The following is a 27,263-nucleotide window of genomic DNA, read 5'->3' on the forward strand; positions in this document are numbered from 1 at the left end:
CTTTGGGGTGGGGACTCAGGGGAGGTAGCCCTACTAGTCTGTAGACTTTGGGGTGGGGACTCAGGGGAGGTAGCCCTACTAGTCTGTAGACTTTGGGGTGGGGACTCAGGGGAGGTAGCCCTACTAGTCTGTAGACTTTGGGGTGGGGACTCAGGGGAGGTAGCCCTACTAGTCTGTAGACTTTGGGGTGGGGACTCAGGGGAGGTAGCCCTACTAGTCTGTAGACTTTGGGGTGGGGACTCAGGGGAGGTAGCCCTACTAGTCTGTAGACTTTGGGGTGGGGACTCAGGGGAGGTAGCCCTACTAGTCTGTAGACTTTGGGGTGGGGACTCAGGGGAGGTAGCCCTACTAGTCTGTAGACTTTGGGGTGGGGACTCAGGGGAGGTAGCCCTACTTGTCTGTAGACTTTGGGGTGGGGACTCAGGGGAGGTAGCCCTACTAGTCTGTAGACTTTGGGGTGGGGACTCAGGGGAGGTAGCCCTACTAGTCTGTAGACTTTGGGGTGGGGACTCAGGGGAGGTAGCCCTACTAGTCTGTAGACTTTGGGGTGGGGACTCAGGGGAGGTAGCACTACTAGTCTGTAGACTTTGGGGTGGGGACTCAGGGGAGGTAGCACTACTAGTCTGTAGACTTGGGGTGGGGACTGAGGGGAGGTAGCTCTATTAGTCTGTAGACTCTGGGGTGGGGACTCAGGGGAGGTAGCTATATTAGTCTGTAGACTTTGGGGTGGGGACTCAGGGGAGGTAGCCCTACTAGTCTGTAGACTTTGGGGTGGGGACTCAGGGGAGGTAGCCCTACTAGTCTGTAGACTTTGTGGTGGGGACTCAGGAGAGGTAGCCCTACTAGTCTGTAGACTTTGTGGTGGGGACTCAGGGGAGGTAGCCCTACTAGTCTGTAGACTTTGGGGTGGAGACTCAGGGGAGGTAGCCCTACTAGTCTGTAGACTTTGGGGTGGGGACTCGGGAGAGGTAGCCCTACTAGTCTGTAGACTTTGGGGTGGGGACTCGGGAGAGGTAGCCCTACTAGTCTGTAGACTTTGGGGTGGGGACTCAGGGGAGGTAGCCCTACTAGTCTGTAGACTTTGGGGTGGGGACTCAGGGGAGGTAGCCCTACTAGTCTGTAGCCTTTGGGGTGGGGACTCAGGGGAGGTAGCCCTACTAGTCTGTAGACTTTGGGGTGGGGACTCAGGGGAGGTAGCCCTACTAGTCTGTAGACTTTGGGGTGGGGACTCAGGGGAGGTAGCCCTACTAGTCTGTAGACTTTGGGGTGGAGACTCAGGGGAGGTAGCCCTACAAGTCTGTAGACTTTGGGGTGGGGACTCGGGAGAGGTAGCCCTACTAGTCTGTAGACTTTGGGGTGGGGACTCGGGAGAGGTAGCCCTACTAGTCTGTAGACTTTGGGGTGGGGACTCGGGAGAGGTAGCCCTACTAGTCTGTAGACTTTTGGGTGGGGACTCAGGGGAGGTAGCCCTACTAGTCTGTAGACTTTGGGGTGGGGACTCAGGGGAGGTAGCCCTACTAGTCTGTAGACTTTGGGGTGGGGACTCAGGGGAGGTAGCCCTACTAGTCTGTAGACTTTGGGGTGGGGACTCAGGGGAGGTAGCCCTACTAGTCTGTAGACTTTGGGGTGGGGACTCAGGGGAGGTAGCCCTACTTGTCTGTAGACTTTGGGGTGGGGACTCAGGGGAGGTAGCCCTACTAGTCTGTAGACTTTGGGGTGGGGACTCAGGGGAGGTAGCCCTACTAGTCTGTAGACTTTGGGGTGGGGACTCAGGGGAGGTAGCCCTACTAGTCTGTAGACTTTGGGGTGGGGACTCAGGGGAGGTAGCACTACTAGTCTGTAGACTTTGGGGTGGGGACTCAGGGGAGGTAGCACTACTAGTCTGTAGACTTGGGGTGGGGACTGAGGGGAGGTAGCTCTATTAGTCTGTAGACTCTGGGGTGGGGACTCAGGGGAGGTAGCTATATTAGTCTGTAGACTTTGGGGTGGGGACTCAGGGGAGGTAGCCCTACTAGTCTGTAGACTTTGGGGTGGAGACTCAGGGGAGGTAGCCCTACTAGTCTGTAGACTTTGGGGTGGGGACTCGGGAGAGGTAGCCCTACTAGTCTGTAGACTTTGGGGTGGGGACTCAGGGGAGGTAGCCCTACTAGTCTGTAGACTTTGGGGTGGGGACTCGGGAGAGGTAGCCCTACTAGTCTGTAGACTTTGGGGTGGGGACTCAGGGGAGGTAGCCCTACTAGTCTGTAGACTTTGGGGTGGGGACTCAGGGGAGGTAGCCCTACTAGTCTGTAGACTTTGGGGTGGAGACTCAGGGGAGGTAGCCCTACAAGTCTGTAGACTTTGGGGTGGGGACTCGGGAGAGGTAGCCCTACTAGTCTGTAGACTTTGGGGTGGGGACTCGGGAGAGGTAGCCCTACTAGTCTGTAGACTTTGGGGTGGGGACTCGGGAGAGGTAGCCCTACTAGTCTGTAGACTTTTGGGTGGGGACTCAGGGGAGGTAGCCCTACTAGTCTGTAGACTTTGGGGTGGGGACTCAGGGGAGGTAGCCCTACTAGTCTGTAGACTTTGGGGTGGGGACTCAGGGGAGGTAGCCCTACTAGTCTGTAGACTTTGGGGTGGGGACTCAGGGGAGGTAGCCCTACTAGTCTGTAGACTTTGGGGTGGGGACTCAGGGGAGGTAGCCCTACTAGTCTGTAGACTTTGGGGTGGGGACTCAGGGGAGGTAGCCCTACTAGTCTGTAGACTTTGGGGTGGGGACTCAGGGGAGGTAGCCCTACTAGTCTGTAGACTTTGGGGTGGGGACTCAGGGGAGGTAGCCCTACTAGTCTGTAGACTTTGGGGTGGGGACTCAGGGGAGGTAGCCCTACTAGTCTGTAGACTTTGGGGTGGGGACTCAGGGGAGGTAGCCCTACTTGTCTGTAGACTTTGGGGTGGGGACTCAGGGGAGGTAGCCCTACTAGTCTGTAGACTTTGGGGTGGGGACTCAGGGGAGGTAGCCCTACTAGTCTGTAGACTTTGGGGTGGGGACTCAGGGGAGGTAGCCCTACTAGTCTGTAGACTTTGGGGTGGGGACTCAGGGGAGGTAGCACTACTAGTCTGTAGACTTTGGGGTGGGGACTCAGGGGAGGTAGCACTACTAGTCTGTAGACTTGGGGTGGGGACTGAGGGGAGGTAGCTCTATTAGTCTGTAGACTCTGGGGTGGGGACTCAGGGGAGGTAGCTATATTAGTCTGTAGACTTTGGGGTGGGGACTCAGGGGAGGTAGCCCTACTAGTCTGTAGACTTTGGGGTGGGGACTCAGGGGAGGTAGCCCTACTAGTCTGTAGACTTTGTGGTGGGGACTCAGGAGAGGTAGCCCTACTAGTCTGTAGACTTTGTGGTGGGGACTCAGGGGAGGTAGCCCTACTAGTCTGTAGACTTTGGGGTGGAGACTCAGGGGAGGTAGCCCTACTAGTCTGTAGACTTTGGGGTGGGGACTCGGGAGAGGTAGCCCTACTAGTCTGTAGACTTTGGGGTGGGGACTCGGGAGAGGTAGCCCTACTAGTCTGTAGACTTTGGGGTGGGGACTCAGGGGAGGTAGCCCTACTAGTCTGTAGACTTTGGGGTGGGGACTCAGGGGAGGTAGCCCTACTAGTCTGTAGCCTTTGGGGTGGGGACTCAGGGGAGGTAGCCCTACTAGTCTGTAGACTTTGGGGTGGGGACTCAGGGGAGGTAGCCCTACTAGTCTGTAGACTTTGGGGTGGGGACTCAGGGGAGGTAGCCCTACTAGTCTGTAGACTTTGGGGTGGAGACTCAGGGGAGGTAGCCCTACAAGTCTGTAGACTTTGGGGTGGGGACTCGGGAGAGGTAGCCCTACTAGTCTGTAGACTTTGGGGTGGGGACTCGGGAGAGGTAGCCCTACTAGTCTGTAGACTTTGGGGTGGGGACTCGGGAGAGGTAGCCCTACTAGTCTGTAGACTTTTGGGTGGGGACTCAGGGGAGGTAGCCCTACTAGTCTGTAGACTTTGGGGTGGGGACTCAGGGGAGGTAGCCCTACTAGTCTGTAGACTTTGGGGTGGGGACTCAGGGGAGGTAGCCCTACTAGTCTGTAGACTTTGGGGTGGGGACTCAGGGGAGGTAGCCCTACTAGTCTGTAGACTTTGGGGTGGGGACTCAGGGGAGGTAGCCCTACTAGTCTGTAGACTTTGGGGTGGGGACTCAGGGGAGGTAGCCCTACTAGTCTGTAGACTTTGGGGTGGGGACTCAGGGGAGGTAGCCCTACTAGTCTGTAGACTTTGGGGTGGGGACTCAGGGGAGGTAGCCCTACTAGTCTGTAGACTTTGGGGTGGGGACTCAGGGGAGGTAGCCCTACTAGTCTGTAGACTTTGGGGTGGGGACTCAGGGGAGGTAGCCCTACTTGTCTGTAGACTTTGGGGTGGGGACTCAGGGGAGGTAGCCCTACTAGTCTGTAGACTTTGGGGTGGGGACTCAGGGGAGGTAGCCCTACTAGTCTGTAGACTTTGGGGTGGGGACTCAGGGGAGGTAGCCCTACTAGTCTGTAGACTTTGGGGTGGGGACTCAGGGGAGGTAGCACTACTAGTCTGTAGACTTTGGGGTGGGGACTCAGGGGAGGTAGCACTACTAGTCTGTAGACTTGGGGTGGGGACTGAGGGGAGGTAGCTCTATTAGTCTGTAGACTCTGGGGTGGGGACTCAGGGGAGGTAGCTATATTAGTCTGTAGACTTTGGGGTGGGGACTCAGGGGAGGTAGCCCTACTAGTCTGTAGACTTTGGGGTGGGGACTCAGGGGAGGTAGCACTACTAGTCTGTAGACTTGGGGTGGGGACTGAGGGGAGGTAGCTCTATTAGTCTGTAGACTCTGGGGTGGGGACTCAGGGGAGGTAGCTATATTAGTCTGTAGACTTTGGGGTGGGGACTCAGGGGAGGTAGCCCTACTAGTCTGTAGACTTTGGGGTGGAGACTCAGGGGAGGTAGCCCTACTAGTCTGTAGACTTTGGGGTGGGGACTCGGGAGAGGTAGCCCTACTAGTCTGTAGACTTTGGGGTGGGGACTCAGGGGAGGTAGCCCTACTAGTCTGTAGACTTTGGGGTGGGGACTCGGGAGAGGTAGCCCTACTAGTCTGTAGACTTTGGGGTGGGGACTCAGGGGAGGTAGCCCTACTAGTCTGTAGACTTTGGGGTGGGGACTCAGGGGAGGTAGCCCTACTAGTCTGTAGACTTTGGGGTGGAGACTCAGGGGAGGTAGCCCTACAAGTCTGTAGACTTTGGGGTGGGGACTCGGGAGAGGTAGCCCTACTAGTCTGTAGACTTTGGGGTGGGGACTCGGGAGAGGTAGCCCTACTAGTCTGTAGACTTTGGGGTGGGGACTCGGGAGAGGTAGCCCTACTAGTCTGTAGACTTTTGGGTGGGGACTCAGGGGAGGTAGCCCTACTAGTCTGTAGACTTTGGGGTGGGGACTCAGGGGAGGTAGCCCTACTAGTCTGTAGACTTTGGGGTGGGGACTCAGGGGAGGTAGCCCTACTAGTCTGTAGACTTTGGGGTGGGGACTCAGGGGAGGTAGCCCTACTAGTCTGTAGACTTTGGGGTGGGGACTCAGGGGAGGTAGCCCTACTAGTCTGTAGACTTTGGGGTGGGGACTCAGGGGAGGTAGCCCTACTAGTCTGTAGACTTTGGGGTGGGGACTCAGGGGAGGTAGCCCTACTAGTCTGTAGACTTTGGGGTGGGGACTCAGGGGAGGTAGCCCTACTAGTCTGTAGACTTTGGGGTGGGGACTCAGGGGAGGTAGCCCTACTAGTCTGTAGACTTTGGGGTGGGGACTCAGGGGAGGTAGCCCTACTTGTCTGTAGACTTTGGGGTGGGGACTCAGGGGAGGTAGCCCTACTAGTCTGTAGACTTTGGGGTGGGGACTCAGGGGAGGTAGCCCTACTAGTCTGTAGACTTTGGGGTGGGGACTCAGGGGAGGTAGCCCTACTAGTCTGTAGACTTTGGGGTGGGGACTCAGGGGAGGTAGCACTACTAGTCTGTAGACTTTGGGGTGGGGACTCAGGGGAGGTAGCACTACTAGTCTGTAGACTTGGGGTGGGGACTGAGGGGAGGTAGCTCTATTAGTCTGTAGACTCTGGGGTGGGGACTCAGGGGAGGTAGCTATATTAGTCTGTAGACTTTGGGGTGGGGACTCAGGGGAGGTAGCCCTACTAGTCTGTAGACTTTGGGGTGGGGACTCAGGGGAGGTAGCCCTACTAGTCTGTAGACTTTGTGGTGGGGACTCAGGAGAGGTAGCCCTACTAGTCTGTAGACTTTGTGGTGGGGACTCAGGGGAGGTAGCCCTACTAGTCTGTAGACTTTGGGGTGGAGACTCAGGGGAGGTAGCCCTACTAGTCTGTAGACTTTGGGGTGGGGACTCGGGAGAGGTAGCCCTACTAGTCTGTAGACTTTGGGGTGGGGACTCGGGAGAGGTAGCCCTACTAGTCTGTAGACTTTGGGGTGGGGACTCGGGAGAGGTAGCCCTACTAGTCTGTAGACTTTGGGGTGGGGACTCAGGGGAGGTAGCCCTACTAGTCTGTAGACTTTGGGGTGGGGACTCAGGGGAGGTAGCCCTACTAGTCTGTAGCCTTTGGGGTGGGGACTCAGGGGAGGTAGCCCTACTAGTCTGTAGACTTTGGGGTGGGGACTCAGGGGAGGTAGCCCTACTAGTCTGTAGACTTTGGGGTGGGGACTCAGGGGAGGTAGCCCTACTAGTCTGTAGACTTTGGGGTGGGGACTCAGGGGAGGTAGCCCTACTAGTCTGTAGACTTTGGGGTGGGGACTCAGGGGAGGTAGCCCTATTAGTCTGTAGACTTTGGGGTGGGGACTCAGGGGAGGTAGCCCTACTAATCTGTAGACTTTGGGGTGGAGACTCAGGGGAGGTAGCCCTACTAGTCTGTAGACTTTGGGGTGGGGACTCAGGGGAGGTAGCCCTACTAGTCTGTAGACTTTGGGGTGGGGACTCAGGGGAGGTAGCCCTACTAGTCTGTAGACTTTGGGGTGGGGACTCAGGGGAGGTAGCCCTACTAGTCTGTAGACTTTGGGGTGGGGACTCAGGGGAGGTAGCCCTACTAGTCTGTAGACTTTGGGGTGGGGACTCAGGGGAGGTAGCCCTACTAGTCTGTAGACTTTGGGGTGGGGACTCAGGGGAGGTAGCCCTACTAGTCTGTAGACTTTGGGGTGGGGACTCAGGGGAGGTAGCCCTACTAGTCTGTAGACTTTGGGGTGGGGACTCAGGGGAGGTAGCCCTACTAGTCTGTAGACTTTGGGGTGGGGACTCAGGGGAGGTAGCCCTACTAGTCTGTAGACTTTGGGGTGGGGACTCAGGGGAGGTAGCCCTACTAGTCTGTAGACTTTGGGGTGGGGACTCAGGGGAGGTAGCACTACTAGTCTGTAGACTTTGGGGTGGGGACTCAGGGGAGGTAGCACTACTAGTCTGTAGACTTGGGGTGGGGACTGAGGGGAGGTAGCTCTATTAGTCTGTAGACTCTGGGGTGGGGACTCAGGGGAGGTAGCTATATAAGTCTGTAGACTTTGGGGTGGGGACTCAGGGGAGGTAGCCCTACTAGTCTGTAGACTTTGGGGTGGAGACTCAGGGGAGGTAGCCCTACTAGTCTGTAGACTTTGGGGTGGAGACTCAGGGGAGGTAGCCCTACTAGTCTGTAGACTTTGGGGTGGGGACTCGGGAGAGGTAGCCCTACTAGTCTGTAGACTTTGGGGTGGGGACTCAGGGGAGGTAGCCCTACTAGTCTGTAGACTTTGGGGTGGGGACTCAGGGGAGGTAGCCCTACTAGTCTGTAGACTTTGGGGTGGAGACTCAGGGGAGGTAGCCCTACTAGTCTGTAGACTTTGGGGTGGGGACTCGGGAGAGGTAGCCCTACTAATCTGTAGACTTTGGGGTGGGGACTCGGGAGAGGTAGCCCTACTAGTCTGTAGACTTTGGGGTGGAGACTCAGGGGAGGTAGCCCTACTAGTCTGTAGACTTTGGGGTGGGGACTCGGGAGAGGTAGCCCTACTAGTCTGTAGACTTTGGGGTGGGGACTCGGGAGAGGTAGCCCAACTAGTCTGTAGACTTTGGGGTGGGGACTCAGGGGAGGTAGCCCTACTAGTCTGTAGACTTTGGGGTGGGGACTCAGGGGAGGTAGCCCTACTAGTCTGTAGACTTTGGGGTGGGGACTCAGGGGAGGTAGCCCTACTACTCTGTAGACTTTGGAGTTGGGACTCAGGGGAGGTAGCTCTATTAGTCTGTAGACTTTGGGGTGGGGACTCAGGGGAGGTAGCTCTATTAGTCTGTAGACTTTGGGGTGGGGACTCAGGGGAGGTAGCCCTACTAGTCTGTAGACTTTGGGGTGGGGACTCAGGAGAGGTAGCCCTACTAGTCTGTAGACTTTGGGGTGGGGACTCAGGGGAGGTAGCCCTACTAGTCTGTAGACTTTGGGGTGGGGACTCAGGGGAGGTAGCCCTACTAGTCTGTAGACTTTGGGGTGGAGACTCAGGGGAGGTAGCCCTACTAGTCTGTAGACTTTGGGGTGGGGACTCAGGGGAGGTAGCCCTACTAGTCTGTAGACTTTGGGGTGGGGACTCAGGGGAGGTAGCCCTACTAGTCTGTAGACTTTGGGGTGGGGACTCAGGGGAGGTAGCCCTACTAGTCTGTAGACTTTGTGGTGGGGACTCAGGGGAGGTAGCCCTACTAGTCTGTAGACTTTGGGGTGGGGACTCAGGGGAGGTAGCCCTACTAGTCTGTAGACTTTGGGGTGGAGACTCAGGGGAGGTAGCCCTACTAGTCTGTAGACTTTGGGGTGGGGACTCAGGGGAGGTAGCCCTACTAGTCTGTAGACTTTGGGGTGGGGACTCAGGGGAGGTAGCCCTACTAGTCTGTAGACTTTGGGGTGGGGACTCTGGGGAGGTAGCCCTACTAGTCTGTAGACTTTGGGATGGAGACTCAGGGGAGGTAGCCCTACTAGTCTGTAGACTTTGGGGTGGAGACTCAGGGGAGGTAGCCCTACTAGTCTGTAGACTTTGGGGTGGGGACTCAGGGGAGGTAGCCCTACTAGTCTGTAGACTTTGGGGTGGGGACTCAGGGGGGGTAGCCCTACTAGTCTGTAGACTTTGGGGTGGGGACTCAGGGGAGGTAGCCCTACTAGTCTGTAGACTTTGGGGTGGGGACTCAGGGGAGGTAGCCCTACTAGTCTGTAGACTTTGGGGTGGGGACTCGGGGGAGGTAGCCCTACTAGTCTGTAGACTTTGGGGTGGGGACTCAGGGGAGGTAGCCCTACTAGTCTGTAGACTTTGGGGTGGGGACTCAGGGGAGGTAGCCCTACTAGTCTGTAGACTTTGGGGTGGGGACTCAGGGGAGGTAGCCCTACTAGTCTGTAGACTTTGGGGTGGGGACTCAGGGGAGGTAGCCCTACTAGTCTGTAGACTTTGGGGTGGGGACTCAGGGGAGGTAGCCCTACTAGTCTGTAGACTTTGGGGTGGGGACTCAGGGGAGGTAGCCCTACTAGTCTGTAGACTTTGGGGTGGGGACTCAGGGGAGGTAGCCCTACTAGTCTGTAGACTTTGGGGTGGGGACTCAGGGGAGGTAGCCCTACTAGTCTGTAGACTTTGGGGTGGGGACTCAGGGGAGGTAGCCCTACTAGTCTGTAGACTTTGGGGTGGGGACTCAGGGGAGGTAGCCCTACTAGTCTGTAGACTTTGGGGTGGAGACTCAGGGGAGGTAGCCCTACTAGTCTGTAGACTTTGGGGTGGAGACTCAGGGGAGGTAGCCCTACTAGTCTGTAGACTTTGGGGTGGGGACTCGGGAGAGGTAGCCCTACTAATCTGTAGACTTTGGGGTGGGGACTCGGGAGAGGTAGCCCTACTAGTCTGTAGACTTTGGGGTGGAGACTCAGGGGAGGTAGCCCTACTAGTCTGTAGACTTTGGGGTGGGGACTCGGGAGAGGTAGCCCTACTAGTCTGTAGACTTTGGGGTGGGGACTCGGGAGAGGTAGCCCTACTAGTCTGTAGACTTTGGGGTGGGGACTCGGGAGAGGTAGCCCTACTAGTCTGTAGACTTTGGGGTGGGGACTCAGGGGAGGTAGCCCTACTAGTCTGTAGACTTTGGGGTGGGGACTCAGGGGAGGTAGCCCTACTAGTCTGTAGACTTTGGGGTGGGGACTCAGGGGAGGTAGCCCTACTAGTCTGTAGACTTTGGGGTGGGGACTCAGGGGAGGTAGCCCTACTAGTCTGTAGACTTTGGAGTGGGGACTCTGGGGAGGTAGCCCTACTAGTCTGTAGACTTTGGGGTGGGGACTCAGGGGAGGTAGCCCTACTAGTCTGTAGACTTTGGGGTGGAGACTCAGGGGAGGTAGCCCTACTAGTCTGTAGACTTTGGGGTGGGGACTCAGGGGAGGTAGCCCTACTAGTCTGTAGACTTTGGGGTGGGGACTCAGGGGAGGTAGCCCTACTAGTCTGTAGACTTTGGGGTGGGGACTCAGGGGAGGTAGCCCTACTAGTCTGTAGACTTTGTGGTGGGGACTCAGGGGAGGTAGCCCTACTAGTCTGTAGACTTTGGGGTGGGGACTCAGGGGAGGTAGCCCTACTAGTCTGTAGACTTTGGGGTGGAGACTCAGGGGAGGTAGCCCTACTAGTCTGTAGACTTTGGGGTGGGGACTCAGGGGAGGTAGCCCTACTAGTCTGTAGACTTTGGGGTGGGGACTCAGGGGAGGTAGCCCTACTAGTCTGTAGACTTTGGGGTGGGGACTCTGGGGAGGTAGCCCTACTAGTCTGTAGACTTTGGGATGGAGACTCAGGGGAGGTAGCCCTACTAGTCTGTAGACTTTGGGGTGGAGACTCAGGGGAGGTAGCCCTACTAGTCTGTAGACTTTGGGGTGGGGACTCAGGGGAGGTAGCCCTACTAGTCTGTAGACTTTGGGGTGGGGACTCGGGGGAGGTAGCCCTACTAGTCTGTAGACTTTGGGGTGGGGACTCAGGGGAGGTAGCCCTACTAGTCTGTAGACTTTGGGGTGGGGACTCAGGGGAGGTAGCCCTACTAGTCTGTAGACTTTGGGGTGGGGACTCAGGGGAGGTAGCCCTACTAGTCTGTAGACTTTGGGGTGGGGACTCAGGGGAGGTAGCCCTACTAGTCTGTAGACTTTGGGGTGGGGACTCAGGGGAGGTAGCCCTACTAGTCTGTAGACTTTGGGGTGGGGACTCAGGGGAGGTAGCCCTACTAGTCTGTAGACTTTGGGGTGGGGACTCAGGGGAGGTAGCCCTACTAGTCTGTAGACTTTGGGGTGGGGACTCAGGGGAGGTAGCCCTACTAGTCTGTAGACTTTGGGGTGGGGACTCAGGGGAGGTAGCCCTACTAGTCTGTAGACTTTGGGGTGGGGACTCAGGGGAGGTAGCCCTACTAGTCTGTAGACTTTGGGGTGGAGACTCAGGGGAGGTAGCCCTACTAGTCTGTAGACTTTGGGGTGGAGACTCAGGGGAGGTAGCCCTACTAGTCTGTAGACTTTGGGGTGGGGACTCGGGAGAGGTAGCCCTACTAATCTGTAGACTTTGGGGTGGGGACTCGGGAGAGGTAGCCCTACTAGTCTGTAGACTTTGGGGTGGAGACTCAGGGGAGGTAGCCCTACTAGTCTGTAGACTTTGGGGTGGGGACTCGGGAGAGGTAGCCCTACTAGTCTGTAGACTTTGGGGTGGGGACTCGGGAGAGGTAGCCCTACTAGTCTGTAGACTTTGGGGTGGGGACTCGGGAGAGGTAGCCCTACTAGTCTGTAGACTTTGGGGTGGGGACTCGGGAGAGGTAGCCCTACTAGTCTGTAGACTTTGGGGTGGGGACTCAGGGGAGGTAGCCCTACTAGTCTGTAGACTTTGGGGTGGGGACTCAGGGGAGGTAGCCCTACTAGTCTGTAGACTTTGGGGTGGGGACTCAGGGGAGGTAGCCCTACTAGTCTGTAGACTTTGGGGTGGGGACTCAGGGGAGGTAGCCCTACTAGTCTGTAGACTTTGGAGTGGGGACTCTGGGGAGGTAGCCCTACTAGTCTGTAGACTTTGGGGTGGGGACTCAGGGGAGGTAGCCCTACTAGTCTGTAGACTTTGGGGTGGGGACTCAGGGGAGGTAGCCCTACTAGTCTGTAGACTTTGGGGTGGGGACTCAGGGGAGGTAGCCCTACTAGTCTGTAGACTTTGGGGTGGGGACTCAGGGGAGGTAGCCCTACTAGTCTGTAGACTTTGGGGTGGGGACTCAGGGGAGGTAGCCCTACTAGTCTGTAGACTTTGGGGTGGGGACTCAGGGGAGGTAGCCCTACTAGTCTGTAGACTTTGGGGTGAGGACTCGGGGGAGGTAGCCCTACTAGTCTGTAGACTTTGGGGTGGGGACTCAGGGGAGGTAGCTCTACTAGTCTGTAGACTTTGGGGTGGGGACTCGGGGGAGGTAGCCTTACTAGTCTGTAGACTTTGGGGTGGGGACTCAGGGGAGGTAGCCCTACTAGTCTGTAGACTTTGGGGTGGGGACTCAGGGGAGGTAGCCCTACTAGTCTGTAGACTTTGGGGTGGGGACTCAGGGGAGGTAGCCCTACTAGTCTGTAGACTTTGGGGGTGGGGACTCGGGGGAGGTAGCTCTATTAGTCTGTAGACTTTGGGGTGGGGACTCAGGGGAGGTAGCTCTATTAGTCTGTAGACTTTGGGGTGGGGACTCAGGGGAGGTAGCTCTACTAGTCTGTAGACTTTGGGGTGGGGACTCAGGGGAGGTAGCCCTACTAGTCTGTAGACTTTGGGGTGGGGACTCAGGGGAGGTAGCCCTACTAGCCTTCTCTACTCCCCACACCTTATAAAGCCCATTTCTCAAAGCATTTTCTTTAAATGAATGACATTCAATCCTTCTGGTGAATTTGTACAAGGCCTATTTAATTTACCTCTACATATTATCATGCATAAATGTATCAGTATTTCAAAAATGGCCAGTGAAAGTTTACATTTTCCCATGCAGCACAATAACATCAATAATATGCCTGTAAACCCCATAGTTAATGGGCAAGGAAACCTCCCTCAACCGGTGCTCCAATCCATACGGTTAACCCGTGTTACTGGCGACTTGGAGGTAGGCTACTCAGACAGACTGAGATGAGGCTACAGTGTCACTAATCTACTGTACTGATTGGCACCGGTCGCCAGTCTCTGACGTAAACAGAGTCAACGTCGACAACATAGAGATCATATTACATGGACTCATTCTATGGTCCACAACCCAACTGTTTGGAATGATCAAAGCAAAAAGTGTAGTACGACAGCCGTGAACTTGTCTGTGATGAGTAACGTGTAGCCTAATAAACAATGTTTATTAGACATGTAGGCAACCTACATCAGTATCTCTTTTATTGGCTAAGTACACATACCCAGAATTTTAGTTGTTGATCCGGGGGCAGCTTGCAATAGACAACTTTTAGAGACCGAAACAGACAGAGGAATTTACACAAGGTTACATCCTGTACATTACATACATCAATGGGTTTCACAGGGTAATAACTTTCTTTGACCAGAGGGAGGCAATAGTTTGTTGAGCTCATTCATGGGAAAAAGGTTCAGAGACATGCAACTAGGTTATTCAACATCAAAGGGAGACATTATATAAATATCCCAATAATAACAATAACAGTAATGATAATAATGCGGATGTAATGATGTTATTATTATAATATCAACACTTATTATAATTAGGCTTTTTTTTTTTTTTTTACTATTATTATTATCAGTAATTTTGTTGTTATTATTGTCAGTAATGTTGTTATTGTCAGTAATTGTGTTGTTATTAATGTCAGTAATGTTGTTTTTGTTATCAGTAATGTTATTATTATTATTATTACCAGTAATGTTGTTATTATTATTATTGTCAGTAATGTTATTGTTGTTATTGTTATCAGTAATGTTGTTATTGTTATTATTATCAGTAATGTTTTTGTTATTATTATTATTATTACTATCAGTAGTGTTGTTGTTGTTATCAGTAATGTTATTGTTATTATTGTCAGTAATGGTATTGTTGTTATTGTTATTATCGGTAATGTTATTGTTGTTATTGTTATTATTATCAGTAATGTTATTGTTATTATTATTATTATTACTATCAGTAGTGTTGTTATTGTTATCAGTAATGTTGTTGTTGTTATCAGTAGTGTTGTTATTGTTATCAGTAATGTTGTTGTTGTTATCAGTAATGTTGTTGTTGTTATTATCAGTAATGTTGTTGTTGTTATCAGTAAAGTTGTTATTGTTATCAGTAATGTTGTTATTGTTGTTATCAGTAATGTTGTTGTTATTGTTATCAGTAATGTTGTTGTTGCTATCGGTAATGTTATTATTGTTATCAGTAATGTTGTTATTGTTATCAGTAATGTTGTTGTTGTTATCAGTAATGTTGTTGTTATTGTTATCAGTAATGTTGTTGTTGTTATCAGTAATGTTGTTGTTGTTGTTATCAGTAATGTTGTTGTTATCAGTAATGTTGTTGTTGTTATCAGTAATGTTGTTGTTGTTATCAGTAATGTTGTTGTTATTGTTATCAGTAATGTTGTTATTGTTGTTATCAGTAATGTTGTTGTTATTGTTATCAGTAATGTTGTTGTTGTTATCGGTAATGTTATTATTGTTATCAGTAATGTTGTTATTGTTATCAGTAATGTTGTTGTTGTTATCAGTAATGTTGTTGTTATTGTTATCAGTAATGTTGTTATTGTTGTTATCAGTAATGTTGTTGTTATTGTTATCAGTAATGTTGTTGTTGTTATCGGTAATGTTATTATTGTTATCAGTAATGTTGTTATTGTTATCAGTAATGTTGTTGTTGTTATCAGTAATGTTGTTGTTGTTATCAGTAATGTTGTTATTGTTGTTATCAGTAATGTTGTTATTGTTGTTATCAGTAATGTTTTTTTTTACTATTATTATTATCAGTAATTTTGTTGTTATTATTGTCAGTAATGTTGTTATTGTCAGTAATTGTGTTGTTATTAATGTCAGTAATGTTGTTTTTGTTATCAGTAATGTTATTATTATTATTATTACCAGTAATGTTGTTATTATTATTATTGTCAGTAATGTTATTGTTGTTATTGTTATCAGTAATGTTGTTATTGTTATTATTATCAGTAATGTTTTTGTTATTATTATTATTATTACTATCAGTAGTGTTGTTGTTGTTATCAGTAATGTTATTGTTATTATTGTCAGTAATGGTATTGTTGTTATTGTTATTATCGGTAATGTTATTGTTGTTATTGTTATTATTATCAGTAATGTTATTGTTATTATTATTATTATTACTATCAGTAGTGTTGTTATTGTTATCAGTAATGTTGTTGTTGTTATCAGTAGTGTTGTTATTGTTATCAGTAATGTTGTTGTTGTTATCAGTAATGTTGTTGTTGTTATTATCAGTAATGTTGTTGTTGTTATCAGTAATGTTGTTATTGTTATCAGTAATGTTGTTATTGTTGTTATCAGTAATGTTGTTGTTATTGTTATCAGTAATGTTGTTGTTGTTATCGGTAATGTTATTATTGTTATCAGTAATGTTGTTATTGTTATCAGTAATGTTGTTGTTGTTATCAGTAATGTTGTTGTTATTGTTATCAGTAATGTTGTTGTTGTTATCAGTAATGTTGTTGTTGTTGTTATCAGTAATGTTGTTGTTATCAGTAATGTTGTTGTTGTTATCAGTAATGTTGTTGTTGTTATCAGTAATGTTGTTGTTATTGTTATCAGTAATGTTGTTATTGTTGTTATCAGTAATGTTGTTGTTATTGTTATCAGTAATGTTGTTGTTGTTATCGGTAATGTTATTATTGTTATCAGTAATGTTGTTATTGTTATCAGTAATGTTGTTGTTGTTATCAGTAATGTTGTTGTTATTGTTATCAGTAATGTTGTTATTGTTGTTATCAGTAATGTTGTTGTTATTGTTATCAGTAATGTTGTTGTTGTTATCGGTAATGTTATTATTGTTATCAGTAATGTTGTTATTGTTATCAGTAATGTTGTTGTTGTTATCAGTAATGTTGTTGTTGTTATCAGTAATGTTGTTATTGTTGTTATCAGTAATGTTGTTATTGTTGTTATCAGTAATGTTGTTGTTATTGTTATCAGTAATGTTGTTGTTGTTGTTATCAGTAATGTTGTTATTGTTATCAGTAATGTTGTTGTTATTGTTATCAGTAATGTTGTTATTGTTATCAGTAATGTTGTTGTTATTGTTATCAGTAATGTTGTTGTTGTTATCAGTAGTGTTGTTGTTGTTATCAGTAATGTTGTTGTTGTTATCAGTAATGTTGTTGTTATTGTTATCAGTAATGTTGTTGTTGTTATCAGTAATGTTGTTGTTGTTGTTATCAGTAATGTTGTTGTTGTTATCAGTAATGTTGTTATTGTTATCAGTAATGTTGTTATTGTTATCAGTAATGTTGTTGTTATTGTTATCGGTAATGTTGTTATTGTTATCAGTAATGTTGTTATTGTTATCAGTAGTGTTGTTGTTGTTATCAGTAGTGTTGTTGTTGTTATCAGTAATGTTGTTGTTGTTATCAGTAATGTTGTTATTGTTATCAGTAATGTTGTTGTTGTTATCAGTAATGTTGTTGTTGTTGTTATCAGTAGTGTTGTTATTGTTATCAGTAATGTTGTTGTTGTTATCAGTAATGTTGTTGTTATTGTTATCAGTAATGTTGTTGTTGTTATCAGTAGTGTTGTTATTGTTATCAGTAATGTTGTTGTTATTGTTATCAGTAATGTTGTTATTGTTATCAGTAATGTTGTTGTTGTTGTTATCGGTAATGTTATTATTATTATCAGTAATGTTGTTGTTGTTATCAGTAATGTTATTATTATTATCAGTAATGTTTTTGTTATTATTATTAGCCGACTATTATGATCAACGTAATCAACGTTAATGTGATCATATGGCGCAAAATAAATATAAAGTAAAACAAACGTTTTGTCAAATATTACCCTGAGAGAGAGAGAGACAGAGAAGGTGTCTCATTTCTACAGTAAATAGCCATTCTAGCTCCATGTTTAATTTCCCACACGATCTTTTCGCATTATTTACAACATTTTTCTTTTGTAACTTTTGGAAAATGTAACTTTCCTACCTAAACGATGTCTCTGTATGTAGCAGCCTAAGCTACTTGATCTCTTGTTTGCGCAACACAATCACTTTTTTCAAGCGACAGGGTGTCTAGACACCCACGTGACGGGGCGCGCCAATGCGCACTGGAGACACAGCTCAGAGAGTTAGAAAGAGATCGCGAGCAAGAGAAGGCAAGGGCACTTCAACTATTCGCGTCATTCGCAGACGTTTTCTGAAGATCGCATCACTTCTTTGTCGCCACTCAAATCGCTTTATTCCTTAGACTACGGAAACCTCATTCAATAAGTGTCTGGATTCATTTATAAAGGGCTATTTCGACATATAATTCTGGTACAACGGACGGTAGACGGGGACTCTGTGCGACTACCCTACTAAGGCAGATTTCTGTCTGGCACTAAAGCGGCTCCAGTTTTGGATTTGCTACCTAGTTTTGGATCTGTTTAGGGGATCCTTTCGTCCTCTTGTAACGTCTAAATCTATATTGAAGATCTCATCATGTGCAGACAGATATGACATTTAGAAGATAAGGGATAAAACGTAGACAACAGCCTGTGTTAAAGCCTTTTTGCTGTCGGATCAAGGAATGTGTGGATTATTTTTTTTCTAATGAAAACTGGACAGCTTCGTTTTTTTTCTCATGGATATATAACCTAATTCTAGTATTTAACTAGGCAATTTATCTGCTCCAAATTACACAGAAACCCAACTCGTAACCATATGCGTAAAATATCATCTGTTACAATGTTTATCTTTCTACATGGGCTACTGAATGAACGGAACGAATGAAGCATTTCATGTTCACAGTAGTTCAACGTTGTAACAAATTCTTTATGCTGCTATTTTGTATTCTAGATGCTCAACGTTCTTACATTGAAAAGGGTTTATATTTCGATATAGCTGCATTTTAGGTGGACCATTATAGGTTTATAATTCCGTTAAGGTGATGTTTCATTTCTCCTTACAGAGAAGGTTACTATCACGACTGGAGCCTTGATTTTTTTTTGCGGGGTTTATTTTTTTTATTTTATTTTTTATTAAAGACTGGCGTATGCTACAGATTTTCTTGCCTTCTCCAACTCCCAGTTTCTCCATACTATTATCTCAGGCTGCTTGTCGTTGCCTGTACACGGATCCCGGAATCTTCATGATTTGCGTACATCATGCTCGTTTTTTAGCCGGGAAACCCTCTTTTCGTCCCGCATGTTTAGGACCAAACGAACTGGGCTCGTCCGGCGACTCTGGAGGAGCCGTGCGCCGGTCGAGGGCGACGGGGATGCGGATACACGAACGCATGGATCCGGGGGTTGCTGTATGGGTAAATCGACGAAGGTTGCAGGAAAAACTAGCGCCGGAACGGATGCTGAATTGAAAGCCTTGACCCACTCGACACTGAAACAAATAAAAGAGAAACAATTAGAGTGGCTCTTGCAAGCGGTCGAGTCAAAGGGGGGTGCGCGGAGCCCCTGCCTGCTCCTACCCAGCAAAGTGGACACCAAACTGGGTCAGCAGTCTTATTCCCTCCCCTTGCTGCTCTACAAAGTGTTTCGGTGGCCGGACCTCATGGATTGCTCGGAATTAAAAAGGCTATCTTGCTGTGAATCCTATGGGGAAATTAACCCAGAACTCGTTTGCTGCAATCCGCACCACATGAGCAGGCTTTGTGAACTCGGTAAGTTATGTATATATTTTTTAAAACCAAAGATTATAACGTGAAAAATAAATCGAAATCAGCAATTGCACTGTTTAATATTGTGTGTGGGTAAATTGATTGGCATGTAAACTTTCCCAGGCACAATTACCGGTTGTGTCAATTGCAACGCTATAGGTCAGATTTGGTTGGTATGACGTTTTAGCAGCACAACGGTTAGCATAATCACTATTTCCTTAAGTTTAGATGTATAATTATTCTATCTAGGATATGGGAAATTATTCAACATTTGCTTTGAAGGGCCCCTCACAAATCAAAACAGTTGCTATTATATTATGGCCTTATTATTTATAGTAAGCGGTAGACGTATTTTACTGGTGTGGCCAAGCTTCTTTTTTAACTATGAAAGTCAGTTCATTAAGAACAAAGTATTATTTACAATGACGGCCTATGAACATCGGGATAATTGCCTTGTTCAGGGCCAGATTGACAGACTTTTAGCTTGTCAGTTTAGGGATTCGATCTAGCAACCTTTCAGGTTATTGACCCAACGCGGTAACCACTAGGTTACCTACTGCCCCTAGTTTGGCCTACTTATTGTTTTTAGTTATAGATTTGTTTGCTTTTATATTTAAAAAAAAATCTAAACTGCAGAGGGGATCTTGCTCTTATTTTGTAGGTTTCCTATACCATTATCTTCTGTAGAATGCATGTATTAAACCCCTCAAATCTAGATGTGGAGTATTTGAACAAGGATGGCTTCAAACATTTATAGGAAGTAGTCAGCGGTGCGTTTTGTCACATGAAAGTACATTTATTTGATGGAACGTGACCATATTTTCATGTAAGGCTGCTTGTAATAACAAAGAAGATGCACAATATTCAACTATTTTAAATTTCCTATCCTTGACCTCCATGTATCTTGTTGTATTTGACAGTCAGTCTGGACCGAGTTAGTTTGCTTGCAGCGATTCCGATTGGAGTGTCCTGTTCTGGTGTGAGCAAAGAGGCCCGTATCTCCCACAGCCTGAGTCGGAGCCGAGTCAGATATCCGCCTAGAGGCTGGCGCCAGGCGGCCCTTGTTTATCTCGTCGTCAGATATCAAGGCAATCGCCGCATGGCTGCCTCGCTGCCTGCCCTGCCTCCAACCCCCACTGATAATACAAACAGTTTTCCAAAAAGAATGCCAACTGTTATCATACGTTTCATCTTTCCCTGGACGCTTTTTCTCATGCTCTGTCTTTTCTTTCTCTCTTCTGTCTATTTCTTTTCATTTCAGAGTCCCCCCCTCCTCCTTATTCCCGATATCCAATGGATTTTCTTAAACCACCTGGTGAGTTTATTTGTCATTTTTCTTATGAATGTTAAGGTTTTTGGGGTTTATATTTTTTCAGCATATGATTTTTCACGGTCATACACTTAAAATCAATACAAGTTAATATATATATATATATTTATAGTTATGTACCATTTGTGAAAAATATAACTGTATATTATAAAGTTTATAACAATGTTATTACTACAACAAAGTTTATATCAACATTATTACCACAACACTACACTTTTGCCTGGCAATTTGTAAATACTTGTGTGAGGATATGGAAATGTTCTGTTAGATTTATGGTGCTAGTCAGACTGAGAGAGGGCTGTCTGGGCAGCGCCAGGGCCGACCAGGGCCCTTTAATAGAATGGCGGGTAGCCAAGGCCAGGGCCCATTCCAGGCTGGCACCAGCTCTGCAGTGGTTGTCTGTCTGCACAAACTTTTGGCCGGAGGGGGTGACCTAGCAGGACAGATAAACAGTATTGGCACCAGAGGAGAGAGAGGAGACACACACAGGGAGGTAACATATACACACACATGCAGGACACACGTACGCAAGTGCCAGTGTGTGGTTGTGTGGTTGTGTGGTTGTGTGTGTGTGTGTGTGTGTGTGTGTGTGTGTGTGTGTGTGTGTGTGTGTGTGTGTGTGTGTGTGTGTGTGTGTGTGTGTGTGTGTGTGTGTGTGTGTGTGAAGGGGTGGTGCCGTCTGCAGGGAGGGGAGAGAGCTTATGGGAAATGTGGATCACAAACACAAGGGGAAAAACAGAAAGATTTATGGAGCCATGTTTTATCTGTTGAATGAATCTGACTGTAGATTATGGCTGAGGGTTTGGGAGTGTCACACTGCTATGTGTGTGTGTTCGTGTGCGTAGAGCTTTTGTGTGTACATGCAGGCCTGTCATTAGGTCTGTGAGCCATTTTTAGAAGGAAGTCTATTATCTCAAATATATATATATATAGCAGTATTTGTCTGCCAAAAAGGGAAGTTGGAAGATTAAACTGCTGTGTTTGCAGCTATAGACAATCATGAGACTCATCCAAGTCTCTAATATGGGCAGATAGCTGTTTATTTTGTTTATTTTACTAGGCAAGTCAGTTAAGAACAAATTCTTATTTACAATGGCAGCCAACCGGGGAACAGTGGGTTAACTGCCTTGTTCAGGGGCAGAACAACAGATTTTTTACCTTGTCAACTCGGGGATTCAATCTAGCAACCTTTCAGTTAGTGGCCCAATGCTCTAACCACCAGGCTACCTGCCGCCCCTGTCATGTCTATGTTAAACTTTAGATACATATGATACATGGTGATCATCATTTTAGTGGCACAGCGGTCTAAGGCACCGCATCTCGGTGTTAGAAGCGTCACTACAGACACCCTGGTTCGAATCCAGGCTATATCACAACCGGCCATGATTGGGAGTCCCATAGGGTGGTGCACAATTGTCCCAGCATCGTCCGGGTTTGGCCGGTGTAGGCCGTCATTGTAAATAAGAATTTGTTCTTAACTGACTTGCCTAGTTAAATAAAGGTAACATAAAAATACAAAAATATCATAATTGAATAGATAGTGAATGAAGAGAAGAGGGGAAGTTAAGCGAGGACCAGCTACTGAAGTCAGTTGAAGTGTTTCGATGGCGGCTGTGAGTCACTCCTTTATGAATCAGACAGTTTTGGGGTTTCCTGCATGACTTTGACCAGACCGCACAGAGAGAACGTTCCCTATTTCCTGTATAGTGCACTACTTTTGACTTTGCCTTTTTCAAAAAATAGTGAACTATATAGGGAATAGGGTGGAATTTGGGACAGGCCTAACGTCCATGGGACTTCACCGCTGGGTCTAGCTGGGTAGGATGACATGGTTAGGGAGGCAGTTTCCTGCGAGGCTAGCTGGGTAGGATGACATGGTTAGGGAGGAAGCTTCCTGCGAGGCTAGCTGGGTAGGATGACAGGGTTAGGGAGGCAGCTTCCTGCGAGGCTAGCTGGGTAGGATGACAGGGTTAGGGAGGCAGCTTCCTGCGAGGCTAGCTGGGTAGGATGACAGGGTTAGGGAGGCAGCTTCCTGCGAGGCTAGCTGGGTAGGATGACAGGGTTAGGGAGGCAGCTTCCTGCGAGGCTAGCTGGGTAGGATGACATGGTTAGGGAGGCAGCTTCCTGCGAGGCTAGCTGGGTAGGATGACAGGGTTAGGGAGGCAGCTTCCTGCGAGGCTAGCTGGGTAGTATGACAGGGTTAGGGAGGCAGCTTCCTGCGAGGCTAGCTGGGTAGGATGACATGGTTAGGGAGGCAGCTTCCTGCGAGGCTAGCTGGGTAGGATGACAGGGTTAGGGAGGCAGCTTCCTGCGATGCTAGCTGGGTAGGATGACATGGTTAGGGAGGCAGCTTCCTGCGAGGCTAGCTGGGTAGGATGACAGGGTTAGGGAGGCAGCTTCCTGCGAGGCTAGCTGGGTAGGATGACAGGGTTAGGGAGGCAGCTTCCTGCGAGGCTAGCTGGGTAGGATGACATGGTTAGGGAGGCAGCTTCCTGCGAGGCTAGCTGGGTAGGATGACAGGGTTAGGGAGGCAGCTTCCTGCGAGGCTAGCTGGGTAGGATGACATGGTTAGGGAGGCAGCTTCCTGCGAGGCTAGCTGGGTAGGATGACAGGGTTAGGGAGGCAGCTTCCTGCGATGCTAGCTGGGTAGGATGACAGGGTTAGGGAGGCAGCTTCCTGCGAGGCTAGCTGGGTAGGATGACAGGGTTAGGGAGGCAGCTTCCTGCGAGGCTAGCTGGGTAGGATGACAGGGTTAGGGAGGCAGCTTCCTGCGATGCTAGCTGGGTAGGATGACAGGGTTAGGGAGGCAGCTTCCTGCGATGCTAGCTGGGTAGGATGACAGGGTTAGGGAGGCAGCTTCCTGCGAGGCTAGCTGGGTAGGATGACAGGGTTAGGGAGGCAGCTTCCTGCGATGCTAGCTGGGTAGGATGACAGGGTTAGGGAGGCAGCTTCACTAATGTCTACTACACTTCAACTGGTCTTTTTGGAGTACCGCTTCCACTGAGTGATGTGAACGAATGAGTCAAGTCCCAGCGCGCATGCTCGCACACACACAGACACACAGACAGACAGACAGACAGACAGACACACACACACACACACACACACACACACACACACACACACACACACACACACACACACACACACACACACACACAGACACACAGACAGACGCACGCACGCACGCACGCACACACACACACACACACATACACACACACACTCTCTCTCTCTAGTCTCTCCTCTGGCCGTGGTGAGGTGGAAAGAAGAAAGAGAGATGGAGGAAGACAGAAAGAGAGAGGGGGGAGATGGAGTGAGAGAGGGAAGAAAGACGAGGAGAGAGAGGGAGGAAAGGAAGATAGACAGAAGGAGGAAAAGCCCAGGGCAGAGTTCCCCCCCTAGAGCAGAGAAGGAGAAAGTATATTTCATTGAACAGAGGGAAAGAAAGGAGACAGTATATTTCATTGAACAGAGGGAAAGAAATGAGAAAGTATATTTCATTGAACAGAGGGGAAGAAAGGAGAAAGTATATTTCATTGAACAGAGGGGAAGAAAGGAGAAAGTATATTTCATTGAACAGAGGGGAAGAAAGGAGAAAGTATATTCCATTGAACAGAGGGGAAGAAAGGAGAGGAAGGCATGTGCCGCTGGGATTCTTGGAGGGTTCAGTCTAAGACAATAAAGACTAGAGAGAGGACAGATATTAATAGGACAATGGAGGGGAGTGTGGCTGGGCTGCAGAGGGAGATTCACACACACATAGAGGAGACGAGTCAGACTATATAGAACTAGAGGAGACGAGTCAGACTATATAGAACTAGAGGAGACGTGTCAGACTATATAGAACTAGAGGAGACGAGTCAGACTATATAGAACTAGAGGAGAGGAGTCAGACTATATAGAACTAGAGGAGAGGAGTCAGACTATATAGAACTAGAGGAGACGAGTCAGACTATATAGAACTAGAGGAGAGGAGTCAGACTATATAGAACTAGAGGAGAGGAGTCAGACTATATAGAACTAGAGGAGACGAGTCAGACTATATAGAACTAGAGGAGAGGAGTCAGACTATATAGAACTAGAGGAGACGAGTCAGACTATATAGAACTAGAGGAGACGAGTCAGACTATATAGAACTAGAGGAGAGGAGTCAGACTATATAGAACTAGAGGAGACGAGTCAGACTATATAGAACTAGAGGAGAGGAGTCAGACTATATAGAACTAGAGGAGACGAGTCAGACTATATAGAACTAGTGGAGACAAGTCAGACTATATAGAACTAGAGGAGAGGAGTCAGACTATATAGAACTAGAGGAGACGAGTCAGACTATATAGAACTAGAGGAGACGAGTCAGACTATATAGAACTAGAGGAGAGGAGTCAGACTATATAGAACTAGAGGAGACGAGTCAGACTATATAGAACTAGAGGAGAGGAGTCAGACTATATAGAACTAGAGGAGACGAGTCAGACTATATAGAACTAGTGGAGACAAGTCAGACTATATAGAACTAGAGGAGACGAGTCAGACTATATAGAACTAGAGGAGACGAGTCAGACTATATAGAACTAGAGGAGAGGAGTCAGACTATATAGAACTAGAGGAGACGAGTCAGACTATATAGAACTAGAGGAGACGAGTCAGACTATATAGAACTAGAGGAGAGGAGTCAGACTATATAGAACTAGAGGAGACGAGTCAGACTATATAGAACTAGAGGAGAGGAGTCAGACTATATAGAACTAGAGGAGACGAGTCAGACTATATAGAACTAGTGGAGACGAGTCAGACTATATAGAACTAGAGGAGACGAGTCAGACTATATAGAACTAGAGGAGACGAGTCAGACTATATAGAACTAGAGGAGAGGAGTCAGACTATATAGAACTAGAGGAGACGAGTCAGACTATGTAGAACTAGAGGAGACGAGTCAGACTATATAGAACTAGAGGAGACGAGTCAGACTATATAGAACTAGAGGAGACGAGTCAGACTATATAGAACTAGAGGAGAGGAGTCAGACTATATAGAACTAGAGGAGACGAGTCAGACTATATAGAACTAGAGGAGAGGAGTCAGACTATATAGAACTAGAGGAGACGAGTCAGACTATATAGAACTAGAGGAGAGGAATCAGACTATATAGAACTAGAGAAGAGGAGTCAGACTATATAGAACTAGAGGAGAGGAGTCAGACTATATAGAACTAGAGGAGACAAGTCAGACTATATAGAACTAGAGGAGACGAGTCAGACTATATAGAACTAGAGGAGAGGAGTCAGACTATGTAGAACTAGAGGAGACGAGTCAGACTATATAGAACTAGAGGAGAGGAGTCAGACTATATAGAACTAGAGGAGAGGCGTCAGACTATATAGAACTAGAGGAGACGAGTCAGACTATATAGAACTAGAGGAGAGGAGTCAGACTATATAGAACTAGTGGAGACAAGTCAGACTATATAGAACTAGAGGAGACGAGTCAGACTATGTAGAACTAGAGGAGACGAGTCAGACTATATAGAACTAGAGGAGAGGAGTCAGACTATGTAGAACTAGAGGAGACGAGTCAGACTATATAGAACTAGAGGAGACGAGTCAGACTATATAGAACTAGAGGAGAGGAGTCAGACTATATAGAACTAGAGGAGACGAGTCAGACTATATAGAACTAGAGGAGACGAGTCAGACTATATAGAACTAGAGGAGATTTCCACTGGCCACATTACCATGCTAACATCTCTGACTCCTCACCACAGAGTTCCACTGGCCACATTACCATGCTAACATCTCTGAGTCCTCACCACAGAGTTCCATTGACCACATTACCATGCTAACATCTCTGACTCCTCACCACAGAGTTCCACTGGCCACATTACCATGCTAACATCTCTGACTCCTCACCACAGAGTTCCACTGGCCACATTACCATGCTAACATCTCTGACTCCTCACCACAGAGTTCCACTGGCCACATTACCATGCTAACATCTCTGAGTCCTCACCACAGAGTTCCACTGGCCACATTACCATGCTAACATCTCTGACTCCTCACCACAGAGTTCCACTGGCCACATTACTATGCTAACATCTCTGACTCCTCACCACAGAGTTCCACTGGCCACATTACCATGCTAACATCTCTGACTCCTCACCACAGAGTTCCACTGGCCACATTACCATGCTAACATCTCTGACTCCTCACCACAGAGTTCCATTGGCCACATTACCATGCTAACATCTCTGACTCCTCACCACAGAGTTCCACTGGCCACATTACCATGCTAACATCTCTGACTCCTCACCACAGCGTTCCACTGGCCACATTACCATGCTAACATCTCTGACTCCTCACCACAGAGTTCCACTGGCCACATTACCATGCTAACATCTCTGACTCCTCACCACAGCGTTCCACTGGCCACATTACCATGCTAACATCTCTGACTCCTCACCACAGCGTTCCACTGGCCACATTACCATCGTCACTCACAATAGGTGGAATACCCCAGGGTTCCTGTCCCACAACACCTGCATATATAACACATAGTATATATTACCGGTGATGACAGGCATGGCTGTGCAGTAGAAAGAGTTTTCTCTGCCTGCCCTTGGGTTCTATAGTGTGTGTATGTCAACTTTGACTCCCCTGGGGTTAAGAGCATGATCTTGTAAGGCCCTTGTAAGTGTCTTTGACCAGCAGAACCAAGTAGTGAACATGTAGAACAAGGACAATGATCTATTCGAGGGACAGACAGACACACAGACAATCAAACCTTACTGGACCCAGAGCTGGTCGTTCGCTGGTCAAGTTCAACAGACGGACTGACTGACGGACTGACTGCCACGTCAAGGGCACTACAGATCCAAGTGTGTGTGGACAGTTAGCCAACCGGACATGTGATTAATAATCACTAATACGAGTCAGTAATAAGGGTTTAGTAGTTCATTGATGTTTCCAATGTCTGAAGTTTATGACTATATTATATAATAATTCAGCTATAAAAACACCAAGGGGAGTCAGACTTATGTTTCAGTTTCTGTTGCTGAATGCGTAGATCTAAACAAGAGAGCGTGAGAGTGTTTGTGAGAGAGAGACGAGAGAGAAGGGGGTTCTTT

General features: G+C 48.0%; 1 protein-coding gene across 1 annotated transcript in view; it reads left to right on the forward strand.

The window, feature by feature from the left end:
• The first annotated feature begins 17,274 nt into the window (after nt 1-17,274).
• Nucleotides 17,275-27,263, forward strand: part of smad7 (SMAD family member 7) — a 53,646-nt gene continuing 43,657 nt past the window's right edge. The window contains exons 1-2 of the mRNA XM_055864032.1: nt 17,275-18,813; nt 20,072-20,125. Of these exons, the coding sequence (XP_055720007.1) occupies nt 18,345-18,813; nt 20,072-20,125 (523 nt within the window). The 5' untranslated portion in view covers nt 17,275-18,344. The remainder of the gene's footprint in view (nt 18,814-20,071; nt 20,126-27,263) is intronic.

This window comes from Salvelinus fontinalis, chromosome 2 (genome assembly GCF_029448725.1).
Source record: "Salvelinus fontinalis isolate EN_2023a chromosome 2, ASM2944872v1, whole genome shotgun sequence".
NCBI lineage: Eukaryota > Metazoa > Chordata > Actinopteri > Salmoniformes > Salmonidae > Salvelinus > Salvelinus fontinalis.